Source organism: Melospiza georgiana, chromosome 6 (assembly GCF_028018845.1).
Source record: "Melospiza georgiana isolate bMelGeo1 chromosome 6, bMelGeo1.pri, whole genome shotgun sequence".
NCBI classification, from domain to species: Eukaryota; Metazoa; Chordata; class Aves; order Passeriformes; family Passerellidae; genus Melospiza; species Melospiza georgiana.
In genome coordinates, this window is record NC_080435.1 from 13,145,099 (window position 1) to 13,168,795 (window position 23,697).

Consider the following 23,697-nt stretch of genomic DNA (forward strand, 5'->3'; position numbering starts at 1 on the left):
GCCCGACTCAGCTCTGCCCCCTCCGGCCGCGCTCGGCGCAGGAACCGCCGCCGCCACCGCCTGTCCCTCCCCGCCGGGGCGGCCGCCGCGTCCCCATGGCAACGCGGGCCGGGGCGCCCGGGCAGCGCCGCCGCCTCCCCCGGCCGGGCGCGGGGGCCGGGGCTGCCCCGCCGTGCCCCGAGCGGCCCCGGGCCGCGCCCGCAGCCCAACTGAGAGGCCGCTCACGGCTGGACACGGGGCGAGCGGCAGCGGGGAGAAATAACGAGTCTGTCATCTGTACCCGAGGGAACGGCCTGAAATTGTGTCGGGGCAGGTTTAGGTTGGGCATTAGGAAAAGGTTCCGCACCCAGAGCGTGGCTGGGCACTGAACAGGCTCCTCAGGAAAGCGGTCACGGCACCGAGCCTGACAGAGCACAAGAAGCATTTGGACAATGCTCTGAGGCACAGAGTGTGACTCCTGGGGATGTCCTGTGCAGGGACAGGAGTTGAATTCGATGATCCGTATGGGTCCTTTCCAACTCAGCATATTCTGTGATTCTCTTCAGGATACCAGCCAGGCCCACTGTGCCCATTGGGTCACCATGCTGTGCTGCACACCACCCCTCAGGAAAGCTACCATACCACTGGCAGGCCTTGATTTTTGGGGTTAGCAGGCTCCACTGTGGACCTGGAGTTCTCAGGAGTATTATGGGACCTAAATCCTTGCTGGGTCAAAACATCAACAGAGACTGTTTCATCAGGCCTTGGAAATTAAGTATTTTAATGGTGAGGAGGACAGCAGCAGCCAAACAGATCTCTGTGCTTCTTGGGATGACCAAGTTCTTTGTGGTGAGGGTGGTGAGGCACTGGAACGGGTTCCCAGGGAAGCTGTGGATGCCCCATCCCCAGCAGTGTTCATGGCCAGGCTGGATGGGGCTCTGAGTTACCTGATCTAGTGGAAGGTGTCCACTAGAGGAGGATAGAGCGAGATGATCTTCAAGGTCTCTTCCAACCCAAACCATTTTGTGATTCTGTGGCATCCACAGGTGTGCTACCACCAGGGAAAGAGGTGAAGATCTCCAGGGGAATTCATCTCTAAGAGCCTCCCTCATTGCTCACATACCCTGTGAGTGTGGGATTACCAGCTCTGTACCAAGGGCCCACGGAAGCTGGCAGAGCATCAGTGCAGTTATCCTGTGCAAGGAATTGGAGGTGACTAGAAAAGAGTGCCTACAAGGATGCTCCCAGGAGCATGTAGGACTAATGAGGACATTGTGTACAGAGAAGTGACAATTATATGGAGTCGCAGGGAACGGCCCAGAAACCTCACAGTTCTTCACATACCTGAAAACAAGAGGAGCTTGTTATCACAGTCAGGGACCTGGAACCCAAGGTAAGAAGAAGCTGTAAACCAGAGGCCAGTGAAGCATCAGATGCCAATGGTAGTGAGTTGGATATAGGTGAAAAGGGGATCAGCTTTCCTAGTGTGCTATTCAACCCAGGCTAAGCAAAGCATGGGAAGATACAGCACTGGAGGTGGAAAGCTCTCTCCAGAAGGGAGGTGCCTGACCAAGGAAGGAGACCTGTGTCCTGTGGCCATTTTGTGGGCATATATTGGATGAGCATCCAGCACAAGAGAAAATGCTAGTGCAGTGGGCAAGGAGACAGAATAGCCTATCCAGTCCCACAGTCCTATCTCCACCATGTCCTTGGAAAAACAGGCAGCAAGGCTGGGTTGCAGGCAGGCTGCTGTGGTGGGCACTCCTGCAGGAATTCCCAGTTTGGGAAACAGTGGGGGGGAGTTGAGGTCTTCTTACTCCCCAGCTGCAAAATTGCTTCCCACCCCTTTCCTTGGTGGTGGCATATCCCCACTCTGCCCTGATTTGTAAAGGCATCAGTGGGTTTCACTGTGCTGTATCCTCTCAGTCAAAAGCTGAGCTGAACTCAGTGTGGCTTGAAGTATAGATGTTACTGTTTATCACAGTGTAGATGTGCTGGCAAGACATTACCATCCCCTGGCAAAGAAGAGGTTAACACTGTCCATCTTTGTGCTGCATCTCAGGAGGACTGCAATCACACATTTTATTTTTGGTTCTGCTGCATGAGAACAACTGCTCTTTGTAACCTGCACGGCACAAAGGACCCGTTTCTTCCGGCAGCATTTAAGAGAGGGCATAAAAAAAGGAAGCAGAGGAAGAAAGTTTGTATTCAGCAAGTGCCAGGTTGTCAAGGTTTCCTCTGCTTTCAGGCATAATTTTTTTCTCCTGACAGACACAAAAAAGGTTTAAATCTGTTTGGTGCAAAACAGAGCTTCCAAGCAGCACTGTCTGTGTCTGACAGAAGGTGAAGAGCACAGCTCAGGACCTCCTGTACAAGGCAACATTGTTGTCATCGTGGTGCACGCAGGAGCATTAGACCAGGTCTGTGCTCTCCTTGTCACAAAGCTTGTCCTGTGTGAGTCTCAAAATCCTGCACTGCTTTCAGCCCACCTCCCAGAGGGCTGTGGGCTGGCTCAGCCCTGCAAGGACATGGGTCAAGTTCAGTCTGCTGCAAAGAAAGAGGCTGTCACGAGGTCTTGCTCTTCAGTTTCCTTCCCCATTAGTATTGTTTTCTGTTTTAATAAATTGTGGACTGCCAGTGAAATCCCCAAGTGCCTGCTGAGTGTGGTTATTAAACCAACACTTAAAAAAGTAAAATTGAGCAAGCTTGGTCACTGCTCCCTTGGCCTGGACATGATTCTCAGAGCGCTGGTAGACAATTGAACTGATAAATATTGAAGAGGCAGTAATGTAATTAGCACCAGTCAACATCTTTTTCTGGAAAAATCAATCTCAACCAAGCCTGCTCTTGCTCTCCATTGAGACCACAGGATGCGTTGCCAAAGGTAACAGCACAGAGGTGTTAGGGGAGGTATCCAGGGTGTAGTCAAACAGAATGACTAAAATGAACAGATTCACAGCTGGCCATCGGCTGGGATGGCAGGAAGCACCCAGAAACCACTGCTCTGGTTTCATTTTCTGTGCAAGTACTTGATATTACAGAAATGAGAGAAGATGTGGATGCAGCTGGAGAGTGCAAGAAGGGGACAGCTTAACCCCAAACCCAGCTCTGTTGTTCCCAAAAACTCAAGATGCAAGACCACACCGGTGAATCCAATGTATGTGGTCTGTCTGTCCTCTCTGCCCATTACTCCTTGAAAAGAGGCTGCAGACATCTTCCTTTCAAAGTGACTTTTAGAGCAGCTGGGTTGACCCTGGCATTCTAATGAGAATGTCATGAGCTGGCTTAAACAATGGCCCAGCTCCTGCAACACGTCCTGCAGGGCTGGCAGCCTCCAGTAAGCACCAGCACCTCACGGTGCCCAGTGCTCGTGGGGCTCCAGCCTCAGGACTGCCTGACAGCCAGCAGCCCCATTCCCTGCCTGGCCACAGCAGGTGCCACCACAGGCAGCCCCGTTCCCTGCCTGGCCACAGCGTGTGCCACCACAGGCAGCCCCATTCTCTGCCTGGCCACAGCGTGTGCCACCACAGGCAGCCCCATTCCCTGCCTGGCCACAGCGTGTGCCACCACAGGCAGCCCCGTTCCCTGCCTGGCCACAGCGTGTGCCACCACAGGCCGCCCCATTCTCTGCCTGGCCACAGTGTGTGCCACAGCAGCAGCGCCTCAGCTCCTTTGGCAGCCAACACAGGCCCCCACGCTCAGCACAGACAACACAAGGCAAAGCAATCTCATGCCCTCCATGCTTATCTCCTGGATAAAACAGTGAGGCACTTTTGTTTATTGAGTGCCGATGAATGGCGCTGTCTTGGCTGTGAGATTGGCCTGCAGATCCCACTCTGGGCACAGCTGCTGGCAGGGAGCCACCTATTGCCCTGGGAGCCTTTCAGCAGGGTGTTATCCCTCAACCCAGGGACAAAACGACCAACAGCTTCCCACCATATGCATCTGTCCCCATGCAGAGGTGGTGTTAGATTTATGGGGCACTGATCACTCTTTTCCTCTGCAAGTATGGTCCAGATGGGTGATAAGGAATGCAGTTTGCTCCAGAATTTTTCAGTATTCCTCACCTTCCACAGCTTGTTTGTTCATCTCCCCTTCCAGCAGCTGACAAACAACTGAGGAATGTGCATTGGCAGTGACCTGCATGGCTGTTTCTTGGGGGGCAGGAAGGTGAGATGGCTCCGTGCTGCCAGGATGAAGTGGATGCTGGGAACACTGTCACCCTGCCATGGGTGAAACAGCTGGACCTCAGGGAGAGTCACAGATCCCAGGCTCGCTGCCTCACCAAGAGCTGCAGCCAGCTCCTCCAGGGCCATGTTATTTTAGAACCCCAAAAAGCTGATGGATCCATTTGTGACTGCCTCTGCCTTGCAGCCATCATTCGTGCACAGCAGTTGTCACAAAATAACCTGTTTAATCAGCAGGATTTTCTTTACTCTGCCCAGATTGCAAAGAAATCATCTCTTATAAGGGACTTTTGTGGGGGAGACACCATGTGTTCTTGCTCCTTTCAATGCATCAGGATGAAAGCCTCACCAAATCATCTGTTGTGGGGATTTTTGAGGGGGAGGCAGTGTATTTTCTTGCTCCTTTCAATGCACTGGGATGAAAGCTTCACCAGGACTGTCACTCAGCCTGATGCTCCTGCAACACTTGAAGGCTGTGCAGACACCAGGAGACAGAAACTTGCAATGTTGAGAGGGAGCAGCTACAATCAATATCCAAGCCATGCTTGCTCTTAGCTCTGGCCTTGGGGAGATGCTAAGAATCACAACGATTTCCATTCTTCTCCAACCTGGAGGGAAAAAACCCAAAAACATTTGTCCTGAACCATTGCTGCTTCCAGAGGAAGTAAAATCTTCCGAGGATGTGGCTGAAGAAGCAGCAAGGTGAAGATTCACACCTAAGCTCATGTTCTCCCCCAGCTATCCTGTTACTACCTCCCTCATCCAGCTTTCCTGTCCTACTTTTCACTGTAATCCAAAGCTTCTCTCCCTCAGCCCAACAAAGCAGAATTAGAAGCCTAACCAGCCATGCTCATCAGCCAGGTCTGTTCTTCACACAACAGGGAGAGATGGGTGACTCCATAGGGGCTGCAGCCACCCTCTGCAAAGTCCCTTTGGACATGTAGATTTGCTGTTTCTAAACCTGGTGATGCTAAACACCTCCAGAAGACCAGGTCTGGCCTGTGGCAGAAACCTGACAGAAACAGCGAGGCTGGGACACATCTGGGGTTACTCAGATCACTGTGTGATCCTGTTCACACCCAAAGCTTTAAGTTCTTGCTGCTGCCTTGGAACTGTCCCACAGGTGAGCCTGCCATACCCAGGTACCTCTTTTGATCAGGAAAAAGGTTTCCTACATTATGATGGAAAACACAAATAATTTCTTAAGCTATTTGAGAGGTCTTTTAGAAATTCTGAGGTTTACTCTTGCTGCTTCAAGCAGAGGGCTGGCAGGGTTGTGAAAGCATGGAAACTTAGGACAGCTTGGGAGCTAAGAGATGACAAATATTACCTTGCTGTTTTCCTAGGTCACTCACTAAATGTCTGCAGACAGCATCGCGTAAGCTCTCATGTCCTGTTAGCACATGAGATTGGATGATTACACAATGGGTTGGAAGGCACTTCAAAGATCCAACTCACCTGCCATGGGCAGAACAGCTGACTGTTCTGAGTTGTGCTCAGTCTATCTTCCCTGGACTCCTGTGACCTGGCAGCAGATGACCATGCAGGGCCTGCCCCAAGATGTGGCCCCACCAGGTTACCCAGCACGTGGGACTTTGTGTACTCAGCCTGAGACACAGTGAAAACAGGGCAGAGCAGACGTTTTCAAACTTGACATGTCCAGAGTAGAAATCCTGTCTCCCCCTTTGAGCAGTGCTACCTGGTTTGTTTTGGGTCACCACTGGCATTCTCACCCAGGAGTGAAGCTCAGCCACATGGCCTTGAGGAGAGGTTCCAGCAACAGCCACCTCCTCCTACCCTTGCAAGTGTGGTCTTCTCTTATCCACAGGGCTTCAGCAGAAACAAAATTTGCAGCCATCCTGCTGTTGTAGAGAAAGCAAGTAGAGATGTCTGATTGGCTTCCTCTGCCTGCTTTGTTTTCCACGTGCTCTGTTGCTGCTGTCTGATCCAACTCTTGCCTGAGAAAGGCAGCCCCAAATCTCTTGTTCCTTCCACGTGGAAATGCATTCAGCTTTCTGTATTTGCTTTTTAGAGTATTTGTTTCCCCGCCAATTTAATCAATCACTTTCTGACACAACATCTATGTTTTGGCCTTAAACCTTCCACAGCAAGGAGTCAGCATTAGAACTATGCAGAGTGGGGGAAAAAAATTATCCACTTTTGCTAATTTGCAGGTGAAACTGGACTATTTCGTTTGGTGCCACCTAGTTGAGAAACTGTGGATGGCAACCATGTATTCACAGTCCTCATCCTTTCCCAGGAGATGCAATACTTTGCTGTAAGAAAACAGTTAAAAGTGCTCTGTAGTACTCATCTCTGAGCATCCCTCCTGCCCCTTGCACATTTTCCTGTTCTACCATCTCCTGTCTGGAAAAGATAAGAACTGCACTGGTGTTCAATGAGCAAACCAAGCAGAAGGATCTTAGTTCCAGCCCCCCAAAACAAACTTCTGGATGGGTTCAACCTACAGACCTACTGTGAAGAGGTCTACAAGAAGAATAAAGGCATGGTCATATTGCATACCTGGTTTATATATTTCCCAGTCTCCGAATTCTGTCAAGGTACCTGGAAACTGGAACAAGGGTCAAACTCTCCTCATGGATTTTCAAGACACTGATTTACAGAAAAATGATCCTTTAAGAACACAGAGTTTATTTTTGTGAAGTTTAGGAAATGAACACACACTTAACTGCAGTGAATGCTGTTTTCTTCATTTTAACAGTACCAACTGATAAGCATGATGGGCTCACTTTGATGCAGCTCTGGGCTGGGGTTCTGATGCACCAGTGGCTGAAAGCCAGCCCACTCCCTTTCCCAGTGAAAGCTACTCTTGCTTTAAAGGCTGAAAACATGGGGTGATCCTCCCTTGGGAGGAAAACAGTGAATTTAAGGACCATCAGATTTCATTTCCCTTTTTAAAAGCCCAGCAGCATGACACTGTCAAGTATGGACATGAGTGTGTACCCAGTAGAAGGAAATCTTACAGACTGGGTATCTTCTAATATTCTTTCAGGTTTGGCATCAAGCTCAGTAGGTTCATGGCTGAACCATCCAGTCCTCAGTGCACCACAGAGATCTCCTTTCCTTTACTAGAGCAATCCTATGGATGTGCTGAGTTTTACAGCATTCCTGCCTGCCCACAGTAAACAGAGAAACTGAACACAGCCCCTGTGGGTTCATTCTCAATTTCATATTTCAGTCAGATCTTTTACTGGAACTTATACAGCATTTTACTGACAGGACTGTGTAAACAGTTTAACCCCCTGCAGAACATAATCAGGCTTTCCCTTGTATTTTTTATGGAATTAATAAACTGATTTGAGTTTTGTCTGGGCTTTCATTTCTCAGGGTTTTTTATTGATAAATGTAGGAGCTGGAAGCATCTTACCTGGGTCTATCTCCTGGCAGCTAGAGGACTGTCATGGTTAGAAAAAATCTTGAAGTAGTATGTGCGAAACACCCAGCTAATTTTGCTGGAGATCTGCAAGTCTATGAAGTAGAAAAGGCTTTAATTATGACAGTTAAAGAGTTATAAATGTCACAGCCAAAAAAAGAAGGAGAAAAAATGTTCCTACTCGCAAACAATTTCTTGCTTTACTTTTAAAAATCTTTGTAAGTAGGCTTTTCCTGGTAAAAATTTATTTGGGAGAATTTTGGACATATCGGGATCATGCACAGTAAAAACCATAAAATCTGCCAGATCATCTGTAGGACACTGTAAGGTGCATATTAGGCAGCAGGAAAAGCCAGATAGCTGGAAAGGGAAAGATACTATTCCAATATGTGATGAATTCATGACAGAAGTCAGAAAGGAATGCCATATTTTGATTCAAAAGATAAATGCCAGGTTAGTTATTTCTTTTGCTGTTTCAGCCATCTACTGCAACTGTTATCAGCCATAGCAGTTACAGGCTTATGAAAGAGATTATTGATAAAGATAACACACCTCAAAATAATGTTTTCCATTGACTCTCTTCCAGCTCAAACATTTGCTGCCAAGTCAGCTGAGGAAAGAGGAGTTGAACAGTTGCTTTGATTTCCTGCCAGCACCTCGGTGTCCTCAGCTGGGTGCTTGCTTTGGTGTCACTTCAAGGAGAGAGCCAGATGCACACAAGGAGGCCCAGGCCAGCAGCTATGGCTCAGCAGGAAAGACTGGAGATAGCAATCCTTGTCTGGGGTACAACACTTACCTTCCCTTATCAGCCCAAACCCTGAAGAGCTGTCCTACTGATGGAGCTGTCATGGGTTTGGTTGTCACGGGTTTACTTGCCTGGCTGCAGCAAGAGTACCCTGAACACCTGGCACTAACCTTCCTCTCTCTTGGCACCCAGCTGTTTTCCAGAAGAGCTGTAGCTCTGCTGACGCCTGGATGAGTGCTCCACAGAGTCCAGCCTGGCTATCCTTTATTCCAGCATTGCCTAACTCAGCTCTGGTCTGACTATCACAAATGGAAAGCTAAGTGCAGCCAAGCTTCATCCTGTTATAGCTGTGGATGCTGCCTTGTGCTTCCTGTGGACTTCTCCTGCTCCTTCACCAGAGGACAGGCTAACCCTACACACTGTCCCTTCTAGATTAGCCTTGTTGCTCTCTAGATCTGCTCCAGCTGAGCCTCAGCTCATTCCCTGAACATTGTGTTTTCTGGCTCAGCCCCACTGCAGCAAAGCCACCCTCCAGGGACACCATTAACTCAGTTGCAGTCTGTCCTGTGCTTTGCAACCACCAATATCCAAACAGGAGCTCTCCTCCCATTGCTGCACAGCACAGCCAGGCTCACCTGTGTTCTCCTGCCAGCAGGTTTAAAGGGACCAGTCTCCATCTCACTCAAGGCATTTATGGAATAGCAGACCATGCTGTGAAACAGTTAAGTTCTGATTTTATTCCCAGTGAGAGCAATATGCTCAAATGCATCTCTCCAAAACTGGAGGAAAGAACAAATACCTTGTTGGTATCCATGAAAATTACAAACAACATATGACACAGAATACAAGATAAAATGCACATTCAAAAGAGCACTGCTGACTTGAACCCAGCATGAGACTTGGGGCAGCACAACCTAAGAAACCAGATCAGTGGGAATCCCTAGGCCCAAAGTGACAGCTCAGATCTGCAAGTCCTTGTCAGTGCTCTGGACTGGACAGTAAGCACTGTGTAGCCTGAGATGTTAGAACCGCCTTAAATTAGAGAAAAAGCAGAGGGATTTTATGCCTCTCTTTCAATAATACTGATGGCAGGTCTGAAGTAGCATCAGGGAAGCCACTGATGATTCTTCACAAGGGGAGAAAACACCAGGATTTATCCAACCTGCAATTGCACATTGACTTGGCGTGGTGCAACCTGGCATTTTTAAACACACTTTTGTTTTTTCAGACTAAGAACAGCCCTTTAAGTAATGTTTAGAGAGTTATGCTGAATTCAAACCTGTCTTGAAAGACTTGAATTTACTTAAATGACAGTAGTTTTTCAAAAAGCTTGCATGTAATTTTCCACCATCATTAACTGAAGGCCATCATGGGATGGGGAACAGGAAGAGAATGGCACCTCAGTAATAAATCATTGAGCAGCTAAAAAGCAGCAAATGCTTCCAGCCTTATACAAGATATTCAGGCTGAAAAACTGGGAAGTTAGCTCAGCATGGCTCATGCCAAACACACAACAGTGCCTTATTTCACAGCTGGTCAGACCAGTTTTTAAAATGCAAATTAATATCATGCTTTTCACCAAACTTCAGGAGGGGTCACAACTTCCACAACTTCACCACTACACAGTCACATTTCACTGGGAAGATATGAGGACTACCCCTTAGAAACTGCAAGGGAAATTTTAATTGCACTTAAATTAGAGTCTGGCCCAGAAGAGGTCATGGATTTTTACTTTTTTTTTTTTTTTTTTTTAGTAAAATAAAACTAGAACTTTGTCAAAGATCACCAGTATGTAGGTGTCGCCTAAAAAGCTGCTTGCAGGTGCAGCAGGCTATTTGTTTCATGATAGATTTTGGAGCAAAACCAAAAGAAAAGAGTAATTTTTCTAGAAATCAGTTTTTTCTTTCTTCTCCACAAATACTTAGGTTTTGTTTGGACTTAAGGGAACTGGAAGAGATTTGGATTTTCATGGGGAATACAGTTCACATTTTCATGTGAGCAGAACAGATCATTGACAGAAATGGCTGACCAGTCCCCACCACATCACAGGCCTTCATCACAGGCCTTCATAACATGACTGCATCTCCACTCCTATCAAACACTGGTGCACAAATGGACCCAAATGCTCACACCCAGTGTTTCCAGCAGTGTTTCCAGTTTCAGGAATAAGTTATAAATAAATACATGTAACATGAGTATTAACTCATCAAACATTACTTAAGCCACTACTCAGCTGACAGACAAACACTTTAGTCTCTAAATTTCTCCACATTTCTGAAAGCTAAAGCTGAAGTTCACAAAGTGGAAGTAGAAAAAGGGTTCATAAATGCACTCTAAACTTCCTGGGATTGGCAGAAGTGGCATGTGAGTACAGACCCGAGAGAATCAATGCCCAGCTCCTCAAGAAGCCTCAGGCCCTCGAGGAGGGAGCAGTCCCCAGGCACCATCACTCTGAGTACACAGAGGGGGTCCACACAAGCCCCATTTTTCTCTGTTAGGTGCTAATCACAGCTATTGCAGAGTCCTCAGTGCTGCTCTCCTGCTCCAGGCCCAGCCGGCGGATGGACTCGCTGTATTTCTGCCGCCCCAGCTCAACGATGGCTTCCACCTCATCAGCGATGTCCTGGCGGCCACTCTCTTTCAGGGCTCTGATCAGCTTGCTCACACAGTCAGGATCCTCTGAGTTCTGCTGAGCCCACGAGAAAAGCATGTCCAGGATCTGCTTATTGAGGTCCTCTCTGAAGAAAGGAGGAAAGGCAGCAGTAACCAACACACTCTCCTGAGCAGCAAACCAAAGAGACCTTACCTAAGTGGCAGCCATGGCTGGAGCCTTAAAGAGGCCATCCAGACACACAAAGCACTCAGTGGGCCTGCCTCTTTCCTACCCAGCATACAGGGGTTGCAGTTCCTGCATGGATGTTTCTCTATAAAATATTTTCCTAATAGAAGTATCAAATTAAGGCATTCTGCTTTGGAATATAATTTCCTCACCAGTTTGATTATAACAAGTCAAATTCTCTCCTACTGCTTTGGCTTTTTGGTCAGACTGCATATCCCGTGATGTGCCACAAGTTCTTTTTGATTAACAATGATATTCACTATTAAAGCCATAGATAATTTCTCTTTGTAAGAGATGGAGTCTGGCCAGGAATCTGATCACAGAACAGAATAGGAATGCAACTCAGCTGAACTACAAAGCTCATCAAGTTTGTTATTTCCCGATTTTGTTTTTCAAACAAAAAAATTTATTTTATAATGGCAAGAGAACATAATCAGTTTCCCATGATAAAAGGCATTCTTTTCAGAAGAATCATTAGTCAACCCATCTTTAATCCAGTGAAACAATTACAGTGGAAGAACTTTCAACCGGCCAAGCATTGATTTATACTATTACACTGCAGATAGATGGACAGACATATATAATGCATCACTGTCGGTTACTGTGTCCTGTTCTCACCTGTTATTGTATCCTATGCGCTCAATCTGCTGGTAGGTCAGGCCCAGGTTGAGGCCGATGCTCTGCCAGTCAGCTCCCACACGCCGAGCAATGCTCAGCAGGTTTGCCTGTGTCAGGTAGCCAGTCTCAGCATTGCCCAGGTTCAAGGGAGGGAAGGAGAAGCCATACAGGGGACTGGGGTTCTCATCCCACCGGGGTTTCAGTTGCTGTGTCACAAAGAAGAGAGAGAAAGAACATTCTTTCTTTTCATAGAAAAGTGTCCGGCCACTCAGTCTCCACAGTGAAATCTCCTTCCTTCTACTGGGAGAAAGGAAGTACTTGGTGTCACTTCAAGGGGAAAGCCTGGGCTGAAGGGTCAGGCTGCAAGAAGGAAGGAGGACTTACACTGGCAGTGACCAGCAATGCTCACTGCCTCAGGAAAATATCAAATTGTAATGCTCACAGTCATAGTTCACATCAGAAATTTCCTTTCCTGCATTTACAGAGCAGTTTAAAATAAACCACATCCCTGGAGCATATTTGCCTCAGCAGTAAGAGAGCACTTAGTGTAGGTTCGTAGTTGAGGTTACATGTGTCAGAAAGGGATGTGAGATCATCACACGTGATCGGAAGGGAAGTATTCAGCCTACCAAGGTATTTATTGTTTTAGGCTTCTCAAATGTCACTTAAAGCAAAAGTTGCATTTCTCACTGTAACCTACAACCCAGCCTTTAAAGCTCACTGCAGAATACCTGCACTCAACGTCTATGTTCAAATCCAGCATAACAACCTCATCCTATTCCTTTCTTTTCTCCTGCTGCATGAGCTGTGTGACTAAGAAATTTATAAACAAAACAGACACTTCCCTTAATTACAACAAGCTTCCCTGCGTACTACATTCTCATTTATTCAAAGGATCCACCCTCTCTGACTCTCTGACCACCCACCCAACAAGCCTGTGCTTGACAGGCAAGATGAGCAGGAGAGGTGGAGACCACTCCCAGCTCTTCATGTTCTTGTTTCAGAAGAGCTTGCTCACAGGGAGTGCAAAATCTCCACCATGACACGACTGGGCAGCTATTCCATGTGCTCATTCATTGCATGCCTTCTCATGGAGGAAACAAAATCAGCTGAGCAGAAATGCCATGCTCTTACCCCATCTAGATTAATTTTTCTGTAGGAGACAACTTACAGGTAGTTTGATGGGCAGAGTAGCAAGCCAGAGGGAGTCTGGACCTTTTCTCCTCCTGCTGGCATCTTCAGGGATGCTGTCTGGAACTGCTCCTCGGTAGAAAGAGACCTTTGCAAAGAGAAAGATTGCACTGAGGCTCTGATCCAAGCACAGTAGCACAGCCTATTGGCACCATGTCTTTTCCATTTAGGAAAGAATGAATTCAGCATTCTCATCTATCCTCAGCCCACAAAAATGGCCTCTCAATTATGTGTAATTGGGAGGAGCACTGAGGTTCTGCCATAAAGGCTGGACTTTCTGCCAGCACCCCAAAAATTAATGGCAGGAACGTAAGTCAGACAGTTAAGTGATGAGTGATCCTTCGAGATTACACTTCTTGACTGTTCAGAGTTTAGTCAGTGAAATGCAAAGCCAGAGGAAGAGGGTAGGAAAAGAGTCATGCCCAGCACTCAGAGATTATTATAATGAGTATTGTAAAAGCAATGATGAAGGAGGAAACAAGAAGTCAGTGTAACTGGTTGTTCACCTGGCCTTTTACAGCTTGGTCTTTTCTGTCCACAGGGGAGGTCACATAGATTTCCTTCATGTTCTTCAAGTGGGAGTAAAAAATAAATGAGAGACGTCCATCCACACAGTCAGGGCGATCTGTGCAGAAAAGTAGGAAGCATTCAACTTGTGGAGAAAAGTGTGCAAAGCAGATCAGTCATAAAAATAAACCCACCTGGCTATTGCCCTCTGCAGGTTTACAAGAGTATGAGAAGAAATGAAAGTCTGCAAACAGCACTTTCATAAGGAAAAGTAGACAGAAAAGTTATGTGACCAGAGAATGTGACAAGTTCAATGTCCAGGGGCTGGCTGCTGTGAGTAGTGGGGGAGCTGGAGGCAGAGAGGAATGCCATGGAGGAGTACAACCCACAGCAGAAACATCTCTCGGGACAGAGCAGGACAAGAGGGAGGGAGGGAGGTAGGAGCAGAACAAGCCCGATGCTGCCATACCCATATCAATGCTGATGCCTCGCTCAAAAGCTGCAAAAAATTGCTCTCCCTCGAACATCTCCACCATGTCGGATGGCTCAGGTCCTCGATAGCGGTCCTGCAGCTTCTTCAGCACTGGGTCAACCTGACAAGGACAACAGTGTTTGGTCAGAAGCACATCTGTCCCTCAACCCATGTTGCTATACCCATGATGTTCCTCTCACCTTCAACAGGGAAGACTAATTTACATGAAAAGGATGTAAACAAATGAACAAAGACACATTAAAAAAGCATTTCAGTACTGTCTCTGTCTTTTTAACATGTCTTTTTAACTTCAAAGGCAAGGAGGGATTTACTTGCTACCATATCCCACTCACTATTCAAATACCTTTTCTCTGCAAAAAGCCACATGCTACAACAGCACACAGCTGAGGACACCAGAAAGCTCATTTTGGCTTTGTAGCCTGTGATCACAGTGGCAGTGCAAGAGTTGGGTTAGATTCTTCTATTTGTAACAGTAAACTGCTCTCACTCCATGACCATTCCCAGCAGGATTACAGACACACCCAAACAACCATCTCACACTGAGTGTCATTGATGCCTCATCTGGAGACCGTTTTAGCCCACAACCCAATATAAAAAATCCTTGCAGATGTTTGTGTCCACAGGTCACTTCAATACAGGAGCACAGGTAAAGAGAAGGAGCAACCAGAGCAGAGAATTATGCAGAGCTGGATATGCAGCCCAGTAGTGCCAGTCTGATAAAATAACCCTCAGCTCACCAAGCTGCACTGCCTGCCAAGGGACATGTTCTCCACAGCTGCACACTCATGCTCACACTAATCTGAAACAACACTGCTAAGGGCTGATACCCCTAGGAAGAGGCAGCAGAAGAGAATGTGTGAGCACTTCCCATCTCCTTCTTGACAAAATCAGCCAGATTAGCTCACACTCATTGCATAAACTAACCTGATGTTGTATTAAAACAGACTAAGGAGTGCTCATATGTTCTGTTCCTGTGCTTGAACTGAGAACAGCAAGGAACATAAGGAAAATTACCATTTCTAACCACTCCAGCTGAAAACAAAGCAGTGCTGCTGCCCACACCACTAGCCCATGTCAGACAAGTGATGTGTAAACTTTGACTTAAATTTAAGGCAACATGTTTTACCTCATGTTTGCTGGATTATAATATCATGTACATGGCCAGTAACTGTGGTTCAGCTGATTTTAGCAGTCCTGCAGACCTCAGAGTTTGCAGGGGAGGAAATCAGTGCATGGCATTTGCCACTGGATAGAACGAGTTTTTTCTTTGCCCTGTGAGTCAGTATCACACCACCAACAGTGTGGTGACACTGCTGGTCACTGTTTGGTGCACTGCTGCCTTTGCATCCTACAAAGGGAAGCCTGGGAAGCTCAGGAGCAAGGCAGTGCAACCCAGATCAAACCTTGTGCTTTGGGACACACTGCAGCAGGACTTGCTCAGGATCCCTCTTCCTCTGCAGCGCAATGAAGTTCACCTGGTACAGACGCAGCCGCTCATAGACCTTCTTGGCAATGCCTCCAATGTAGGTCTTGGTGGTGTACCACAGCCAGTACCTGGAGACAAGGAATTTAAAAAAAATGAGGGACCCTACCCAGAGAAAGGTGCCAGTGTCACACCCACATGATTGGAAAGAATGACAGGTAGAGACAAAGTGCTACACTGGGCATGACTTGTAAAAGGAAGAGGGAACAGATAGAGGTAATGTCATGGCCTCTGGTCAGAGTGTTGGAAAAGCAAGGCAGAGGAACATCCCATCTTTTCCTCAGGACTAATCTTGCACTTACCAGGAGAAGTGAGTGACTTCAAACACTGCATAAAGATGGGTGAATTCCAGCACCACCTCACTGGTGATGTCATTCCAGGTTTGGCCCTCCAGGTCACCGTGGAGTATATGCAGCCTTGACCGATCCAAATTCAGCCCTAAAGACACCAAAGATCACGAGATGCTATATGCTATATGCATATGCTCTATGCAGCAGAAACTTTTATTCATGGCTTTACAAACCCAGCCACAGGTTTGGGTGATTTACTTTTTAAAGACACCAAGTAAGGGTTCACAGCCTTCTCTTCAGCATCCAGAACTGAACTTTGGTCAAAGAAGAGCAGCAATAAAAGGACCAGGCTATCCCATTGCTTTTGGGATATTCTGGCAAAATATGCAGAGTTAAAATGATAGTGTGCTCATTCCCACCAACAGATTCATTAGACAATTCTCATCACTAAAATCTAGGATTATTAATTAAGTTCTATCTCTTTCTAATGTACATCTCACACACTTTTCAATCCTGATGCACTTCAGGCATACAAATACCAGGTGGTGTTATAATGAAGGCCATGTATTTCTTTACAAGAAAACCAGGAGAGGTCAAAGAAAATAGGAGTAAGGACACTCAGGGTACTCAGCAAACAGAGGGATCCTTGCCATGACTGAGGCTGTTTTTAGCAGTTGGCAGAGTGGGATGTGGCTTAGCACAGAATCATATATTTCTAAATGCAGTAGCTCAGCACCTGATTCATAAGCAAGGAAAAGAGAAGGCAGACCCCTGGAGGCAGCATGTTCATTTCTTGCTTCAAGCTATTCCCAGTCATGAATCAAAACCCTTTTACAATGCATCTCCTCAGTGGGCAGGAGTGCCTCAGTAAAACCAGCAGTTAACATACACATATGGTTTGGCAGAGAAATCCTTTTGCCAAGACCATTCTCCCAGCTTGTCTGGTCTGTGAACCCCAGCCCTGATCTGATGGACCTGAACTACCTTCAGCTCGCACCGCTCTGCACCACCACGCAGTCAGCGGACACGCCTTGCTGTTCCTGCAGGAAAAGCAGCAAGCTTTATTAACAACAGCAGAGGCAAATAAAATTCTTTCTTGCCCTTTGTGGTTTTCCAAACATGGAATTTCCCTTTGTCAATTTTGGGAATAAGCTGACCTGTGATCCCGGGTGGAAGAGGCAGCTGAATTCTCACTGGCTTGAGAAAATCCGCCGGGGAGTCCTGGGAGAGGTAGAGCAGGGGACTGGCTCTGCACTCTGCATGGGCTGTGATTTCCTCTATCTCTTCTGCAGAGACTGGCAGCACCTGGATGTGCAGACAGCACAGGGAGCAGAGCAGTCAGGCACCAAATTCCCACACTGCTCACTCAGTCCCTCCAACACCCAGCAGGCAAATGCTGCTCTTGCTGCAGGGCCCATTGAGAAATAAAGCACAGTGAACTTCAACTGAAGTCTGGCAACCTGTCTGGCTGGGATGGACTTAAAGTATTACAAGAGCATCTAGCAGCTCTACAGAACAATTAATTTCAGTCGGGTGATTTTAGAATTAGATCCACATTAGATTCCCCTGCCACCCCCAGTTCTCACCGAGCTGTTCTTTTAGGGTCAAATTTGCAAGGGAAAAAGAGGCAAAATCTTTTTGTGTTCCCTTCATAGCAGCTACCCACTGGTCTGCTGAAGATCCCTTTCCCACACAGGACAGCACAGAGCAAGGCCCATGTTGCATGGAAGTGAGGAGAGAAGGTGATCTGAGATGGGTCAGCCCATGAAGCAACCACGTCTAGACATAAATTATCCTGGGGCAGACATCTCTGCTTGGTTCTGTACTGAACATGAGGAAACAGCTGCACCAGAGCTCACCAAAAAGCATGCATACCTGCAGCTTGACACTACGAGGCTCTTGGGTGACTCCAGGAGGAAAGACCACTTTGATGTTTGGATCCACACTGGAAAAGAGCAATGTCCCCTCTGCTGGCACTTTGCATTCATTTTGGACAAGTCGAGACACAACAAGGAACCAAGAGAAGTGAAGGACACAACAGTGGGCCACACACTTCTGTGACAGAGGACAAAGAAGAAAACATATAGGTATATAACTTAATACAATAAAGGCAGGAAAATGAGCACCAGCCAAGCAGAAGAAAGTACTAAATCAGGGATGAAACATGGCAGGATGCAGCTCATCAACTCTCTCCATGAGAGAGGAAACCTGGAGCTGAAATCCACTAAATTTTATTGCAGCTGGTCAAAACACAGCTCATGAGATGTTTCAAATAGGTTCACTCTTGGCTGGGCACAACCAAAGAGGGGAACAGGAACGAAGTGTGTCACTGGTAATTTCAATCTGCTCACCTTTGATTTTCTCTTCCGCTTCACTCTTGTTTTCAGATCATTCCAGCTCTGCCCACTGAAGGTCCGAACCACCACCTCATTCTGGTGAGGGGTTTGAGGTGAGATAAATGGCATCCAGATCTGCACCTCCTGGCAAAAAAGCATTCCTGTGAGAGACACCAGCTGAAAGGATAAAACCAAGGCCAGCTCTGCTCTGTGGCTTCCTATGCAGATGAGAGAGAGCAGAGCATGGCCTGTGTGCAGGGAATCAAAGAACCCGCTCTGCCCTGTGATCTCCAGGGAGGTGACAGGAAATGTTAAGTCTGCTATAAACTTTGATGGTAGGAAAGGTTCAGCAGATTCTGAGCAAAAAGGTCAAAGCAACCTTTGCAGTAAGCTGCTGTCAGCCATGATGGGGCTGGCAGGTGGTGTGACTACTCCCTAGCTTGAATGCAAACCACACAGTCAGACTCTTAGAGAAGGATGCAAACCATTCTCCTTCCAGGCTAAGGCCAGATGATGGACTTATCCTCTGGTAGAGCAGGAGTGTTGTGAGTGAGAAAGATTATAGCTCAGCTCAATCAGGAGCAGTGGGCAAGGCAAAGGTGCCAGACCAGCACAGTATCACAGAAGCTGGCTGTCTCCTTTCTCTCTGCAGCAGGGCTTCTTTCAGAGGGGGTCCTGCAGCTATGAAAAGCACCGTGGATGGGGGTAACTGGGGGTAACAGGTCCCAAAAGGCGCTCTCAGAAAACTCTACTGAGCTACTGCAAAGGCAGATTCATCAGGAGGTGACCTGGGGGTATCCTCACCTGCTGGAATTGGATGCCATGAGGCTGCAGCTCCAGGACTCTACTCAGCAGGACATCGTGGTGTCTCAGCTTCACCCACTGCGGATCTGGCGTGAGGGATCGGAAGTGGATCCGCAGAGGAGCAGAGGCAGCCCCCGGAGGAAAGTAGAAATGGATGCCACAGGCCAGGACCACTCTGCAGCCTTCAGAGGTGACAGTAAAGCTTCCAGAAGACATTCATGAATTAATGACATTGTGCAATGACTTCAGCCCTCCAAAAATTGACAGAATAATCTCATACTTGTGTTTTACTGGCCTACTGAGGAATGCTATTCATTCCTGCAATACCCACCATGCACCTTGTCTGTAATGTAAGTTCTTAAAAATAGAGGCTTACCTGCCCTCTCCTGATGCAAGGAAGAGTCTTTTTAGCCTTCTGGTACTGGATGTATCTGTGGCAATAAGAAGATTTAGATAGGAGAAGGAGACAGAGGTTACTTAAACCAAGGTAGACAAAGAAAGGCTGAACAGTTTTGGCTTAACCCTAATCTGACAGAAGTCATTAATGGAATCCTGGTCACACTGCAGTGGGCCCCAGAACACACTGCAGCAAGAGGATGGCATGTGGCCTCGAGGTCCCAGGACATACTGAAAATGCTAGCTCTCCCCCAGGGAAACTCAGAAGCAGAGGGAATTTGAAAATATTTCAGTTTCCCTCTGCAGCTCTCGGGGCCATGCTTGATTGCCTGGGGACACCTCAGGAATCAGTGCTTGCTCTTGTGAACATGAGCACCTCTGGGAAACCCTGCTCAGATTCCTGCTCATTTCATCACCTTCCTCTAAGACTAAGAGCTGCTCCTCTGCAGCCTGTGAACCTCAGGAAAGCAGGAGGTAACTGCACAGCAAAATGACCCCTTGCTGTTCTCTGAGGTTCTAGCATGAGCCACCACAGCCTTAGGGCCATGCAGCAAGTCCAGGAACTGGTGCTTACCTCTGCTAAAAAGGCTGGACCCGTTTAGGGACCTCTCCTGATCTGTTTCCTGTGAGTCCCATTTTCAATTCCACTGTAAAACCCTACTAAGAAGCCCAATTCCAGGAGCCATTGAGCCCTTCAGACCGGGATAGGCCTCATAAAAACATAACCAATACTGTCTGTATCCTTACAATTTAATAATTATTCCAGAGAAAGAAATGCTGATCTGATTCCCCCCTGCTTGTCTTCTCTAATCCAAACCCATCTACACCATGCTGGGCTGAGTGAGGGAACAGCTGGGCAGAACACACAGCAGCAAAAGCCCTGCAATTACCAGCCTGCGGGGACGGTTCCGTTTCTCCCAAGGGATTGCCGCGGACGTGCACGAACGGCAAGGCCTGGATCTCAGCAGGGATGGCACGCAGGCAGTTGTTCTGCAGATCAAGTCTGGACAAGTTGGGCAGGCTGGCAAGAGAGGCAGGGACTGTCACCAGGAGATTGCTGTGCAGATGCAGCCGACGCAGAGACTTCAAATTGGCTGCAGGTTGGAACAAGAAGTGACCCCCCATCCGTGCTGTTAATTGAACTGCATATCAGCTCGAACCCTCCCTCTCTCCTCAGCCCATGTAAACACACACATAATGAGGGAAAAGCACAAAAGCTTAACATCCCTTTAGCTCACAAAAAAAAGGAGTGCAAGGAATTATCTGAGAGGCAACACAGCCTCCTCTGTCCTCTCTTTCCAGCTACAAGTAAGACAGCTCTGTAACAGCATCAAAAACAACCTTGGTCACAATGTAATAGAGGACCCAGGAAGCTGGGCAGCCAAAGTCACAGCCCAGTTCTGTGGACTGGTCCACACTGGACAGTGTCATTTCAAGCCCAGATTCTCACCCCATCAAACCTCAGCTCTTCTGCCACTCAAAACCACCCAGGGCAGATCTTCAGCTATTGTAAATTGTATTGAAATCTCAGCAGTGTCGCTGATTCACAGAAACAGAAAGGGTGGTCCAGAGAGTTGTTAATGCTCAAAGGCACTGACTGAACCAAGCATGATCCTTCTGGATACCCTTTCCATTTGGCTCCAATATAAAATGATTTATGCTAACAACTCTGGAGATAGAGACCAAGGGTGTCAGAGGTTGTACCAAAAGCTTGGCAAGCCCATGTCCTTCTCTTCCCCTGTAAAATACATACCTAGGGAGTCTGGGATGCTCAATAAGCGATTCCCAGAGAGATCCAGCTCTGTGCAGTTGTGCAGATTCCCAACTTCTTCAGGGAGCAATTCCAAAGCATTTTCTGAGAGATTCAGATCCTGCAGCATTGACAGCTCTCCAATGCTCTGAGGTAAGTCCTTCAGCTGATTTTTCATTGCAGAGAAGAAAGTCAGTTTGCTCAGAGAGCCAAAGTCCTCAGGAAGTGTCACCAGGCTGTTGTGGCTGACCATGAGCACACGGAGGCTGGGGAGGTGGAGAATGCAGCTTGGCAAGGTGGAGAGTCTATTGAAGCTGAGATCCAGGTGGGAGAGACACCTGAGGTTCCCAAAGTCTGGTGGCAAGCTTGTCAGGGAGCCATGCTGATAGGAACCAAACTCATCCCTAGCATGGCCACCTGGGTGGAGGGAAGTGGAAGAAGAGGTCACTATGCTACCAGGAGAACTTCATGTGAGACTCAGCACAGAGATCCACAAGATTGGGAGTTACTGATAACAATGAGCAGCACTAATCACAAAGTATTCAGAGAAGTGAGTTTTCTGCTCCATGCCTCAGTTTCCTGATCAGTGAAAGGGGTGTAAGAAATGAAGAGCTGTTATGAAATCAGGAGATGCCACAGTGAACCAGCACAGCTCTGCTAAACACATCTAGAGTCAAAGCTGAGAACGAGCCAGGCCACCCCACACACTTACCACACTTCAGCAGGGTGGCCCATACACCTCCAAGATCCCACTCTCCTTCCCCACTTCTTCCTCACTACCGGTGGCCAACAACACTTTATGGATCAAGGAAATAGTCCTTGCCCTCAAGGATTTATCCATGCTGCTGAGAAGCAAACAGCCCTGAGGACTGAAATGTGCCCTTGCAAGACTAGAGGGCACACCTGAGGAAAGAGCAGAGAAAATGTGGGAGGGAAAGTAGATAATTCAGTATTTTGTGTGGCAGACAGCACAGAGAGGGAAGAATGAAAGTTCCATATCCCAGCTTGTGACACTCAAATTAGAGAAGGGCTGCACCCCTGGAAAATAACTTGAGCAAACAAAAGGAAACTTCCAAACTTTTCCACTTAATCATTGTTTCATACTCCTTCTCTACTGTTTTCTATTTATATCCATATACAGCAGAGGGCACCAAATATTTTTTTTTTTGCTGCACAATGGTACAAAATGAGAACAACCAACAGGCACATTGGACTTTGTACATAAGATTTTACTGAACTGCTTTATTTCACTTCAGGATTCTCAGGGTGTGTGTACATCTCAGAGAAAAAGACTGATAAAAGGTACTGCTGTTATTGCCATCTCACTAAAGGGAGGGAAAGGCAAATCAAATTATTCACATGAGAAATTTGTGACAGATATAGAAACAAACCTCAGACTTCTCAGTTTTCAGCTGGAATCCTGAATTCTGCCCCCAAACTCCCCCTTTTTGTTCTTAATTATTTTTAAAATTCTACCTCCCAAAGAGCAAATTATTCAGTCTGATACAGAAATTATACAAATTGTATTGATATCCTACCACAGTAAATAGATGAGACAGTCAAATAATGACCCAATATTTATAGTTCTAACAGTTATTACACTTTGCCAAACTACCAGCACAACCTGTGTCCTACTTTAGATAAAATGTTGAACAGTCTCTTCTGGTCTGTCTTGAACTTCGCTAAACCTACAGTCACTGACAGTAAGCAAGGATAAAGCATGGATTGATTCAGACAGAAACACAACAAATACAGCTTATTATACTCTCAAAAGTGAAATAGGGGCTGAACATTCACCAAAAGATTCAACACCTTTCAATCCCCTTCTTCTTGCATAACTCCAGAAATGCTCTTCTAGAGAATGGCTACAGAAAATGCTGCAGCATCAACCCAACAAGACTCCAAAAACCCAGTCCCCAGGCAGCTGTAAAAACAAAGGGAGGAAGTAAGAGCCCAGAAGCTGCATCTTGTTGAAATCTGCATTCAGGTCTGAGCAAGGTTGAGCCAAAGCTGAGGTAAGGGGCACTGGGACAAAACACTTCCAAGGGCAGTTTGTCCTGCAAATATGGAGAAAAGGATTAACAAAAAATCTGAGCCTAGAAAAGCTGGATGGCGATGGGCCCCAGAATTTACCTTTAAGCACCAGGGATTTCAGGTGCTTCAGATGAGGAAGGCTGCCCAGGGCAGTGTCAAGGAGGCAATCGTTGCTGCTGAGCCGGAGGAACTCAACCTGGACCAGCTCTCCCTGTTGCTCCTCAAACAGCTGGAGGAAACGGCGGCAGCCGTCAGGATAAACATCCAGGTTCAGTCTGTTGTCAGCAAGGCAGGAGCCAGCCGGGGCAGGAGCCCCCAAAGTCCCCTCCCCGCACTCATCCCTGAGCCCCAGCAGCTCTGCCATCTTCTGCATCTCATCCACAGGGTCCAGACATGCTCTGACTTGCCAGGCAGGCAGGCACTGGCAGCACCACAAGGCAGCTGGGACAAGGAGACGAGGAAAGATGGCTCTGAAAAAGAACACAAGTTCACAATGAAGGCTCCTGCCCCAGTCCAGAGTGGCTGGAAACAGTTCATAATCACAGCAAGATGGTAGGAAAGATTACATGCATGTTACTGAAAGCTTTGGAGGCAACAAGCACAGAAATGCAGCATGACAGATGTCACAGAGCCTTCTCCTTCTAGAGAAAA

The 23,697-nt window shown here is 47.2% G+C and overlaps 1 protein-coding gene across 1 annotated transcript; it reads right to left on the minus strand.

Annotated features, from left to right (window-relative positions):
- Positions 1–10,799: 10,799 nt before the first annotated feature.
- PIDD1 (p53-induced death domain protein 1) lies at positions 10,800–23,434 on the minus strand. Its single transcript, XM_058026783.1, has 15 exons — positions 23,146–23,434; positions 21,016–21,429; positions 20,153–20,356; positions 19,243–19,297; positions 18,867–19,068; positions 18,078–18,206; positions 17,602–17,781; positions 16,884–17,031; positions 15,739–15,874; positions 15,357–15,507; positions 13,930–14,053; positions 13,460–13,578; positions 12,934–13,041; positions 11,763–11,968; positions 10,800–11,043 (listed from the first exon to the last, which is right to left on the minus strand). The coding sequence occupies exons 1-15, from the start codon at positions 23,417–23,419 to the stop codon at positions 10,800–10,802; spliced, it is 2,694 nt and encodes an 897-aa protein (XP_057882766.1). The 5' UTR covers positions 23,420–23,434.
- Between the last annotated feature and the right edge of the window lie 263 nt (positions 23,435–23,697).